The 1547-nt window shown below is 41.7% G+C and overlaps 1 protein-coding gene across 2 annotated transcripts in view; it reads right to left on the reverse strand.

Annotated features, from left to right (window-relative positions):
• Window positions 1–1173, reverse strand: part of spint1b (serine peptidase inhibitor, Kunitz type 1 b) — a 16718-nt gene extending 15545 nt beyond the window's left edge. The window contains exons 1-2 of one of the 2 annotated variants that reach the window (XM_016521859.1): window positions 1094–1173; window positions 237–888 (exon numbers count right to left, since the gene is read on the reverse strand). In XM_016521859.1, the coding sequence (XP_016377345.1) occupies window positions 237–660 (424 nt within the window). In that variant the 5' untranslated portion in view covers window positions 661–888; window positions 1094–1173. Of the gene's footprint in view, window positions 1–236; window positions 906–1093 lie in introns of those variants that run through there. The other variant, XM_016521860.1, reaches the window with a different exon arrangement.
• Window positions 1174–1547: the final 374 nt, after the last annotated feature.

Below are 1547 nucleotides of genomic sequence, written 5' to 3' on the forward strand. Positions count from 1 at the left end.
GGGGGGGATCATAGGGTGAGACTTGATTACATTTACTGGTTATTGACTGGATTGTGAAAAGTGAGCACTGTGTGGACTGAAGGCAGATCTGAGAGCCACTGGCTTAACTGCTGCACAGCCTTGCATTCATCATACACATCCAGTGAGTCATTTAACAGGAAGAGTAAGTCAAGACATTTTGAAATATATATATATATATATATACAGAGAGAGAGAGAGCAAAGAATAAAGTTTACCACTTTTGCGGCCGTTCAGGTAATATTCATAGACTGAATCCAGTATAAAATTTGTGAACCCCTTCTTCTGAGTAAATCGACAGACATATTTTTGCTTATATAAGCAGTTGAAGAGAAAGCAGCTTTTGTTGGGTCCCTTCTCGTATCCGTCTTCTATGAGGGCCAAGTTGCATCTGGGATCTCTGCAGCACGCAGCAATGCACGCGTTCCTGTGCGCGACGCTCGGGTTTGACAGGAAAACGGCCCCATCCTCAATCGACTCTTCCGTGTCGAGAACAAAGTCTTCCCGACCGGGCCTGAAAGGTTGGACACACTGGCCCTGTGCTGATGTGAGTTTGTCTTCTGTGCTACTCTGTGTTTCGCCGCCGCCATGAACACCGAGAATAAAAACCAAGGCAGCGAAAAGAAAACGCCACGAGTCCATTTTTGTTGAATTTAAAAGTATCCTGGTGTGAGGTATAAATTTCTTAAAAATTCGCCAATCAACTTTAGCTGTAGTGTTAGCAGAACTGACTGGTAAAAATCTAGATCAGTCGCTTAGCATTGTTTCCTATAAAAAAAAATTCGTTCAAAGGGTTTCCTGTCGAAAGCTGTCAAGAGCAACACATTCATCTGTATCTACCTGCTTCAGAGTTCAGGTGTGTTGTTTTACCTGTGAAAGCAAGGGAAAAAAACAGTGACGCAATCCGCGGTCATGTGTCAATTCTTTGCGATTTGCCCTACATAGACAGCATTTTAGCTAGACACACGAACATGTGTGTGTGTGTATATGTATGAATGTATGTGTATATATGTGTGTGTGTATATAGATATGTATATATAGTATATTAGGGGTGTAACGGTACACGTATTCGTACCGTACGGTTCATGGGGCAAATTCCAAATGGAAGTAATCATCCCGACCCTATGCCTTTGAAGGGCAGAGCCCTTGGAGTGGGGATTTTGGAGTGAGCAGGGCACGTGCGTGCCTCATTATCTTCAGCTGGGATGTTCCCGTGACAACGCAGCACGGTGTCCGTCAGCTGATACGCTGACGTACACCGGCATAAAAAAAAAAAAAATTAATATTTTAAAAAGTTTATATATATATATATATAGTAGTTTTCATATATTATATAGCATATTTTAAAAACTTTTTAAAATATAAAATGTATGTTTATTTGCAACAGTTATGCTAACAACAATAAAAAGACATATATGTCAGTAAAACAGCGACATCTGCTGACGGACACCGTGCTGCGTTGTCACGGGAACATCCCAGCTGAAGATAATGAGGCACGCAGGTGCCCTGCTCACTCCAAAGTGCAAAAA

This window comes from Sinocyclocheilus rhinocerous, unplaced genomic scaffold, assembly GCF_001515625.1.
Source record: "Sinocyclocheilus rhinocerous isolate Xijiao unplaced genomic scaffold, SAMN03320098_v1.1 scaffold270, whole genome shotgun sequence".
Taxonomy (NCBI): Eukaryota; Metazoa; Chordata; class Actinopteri; order Cypriniformes; family Cyprinidae; genus Sinocyclocheilus; species Sinocyclocheilus rhinocerous.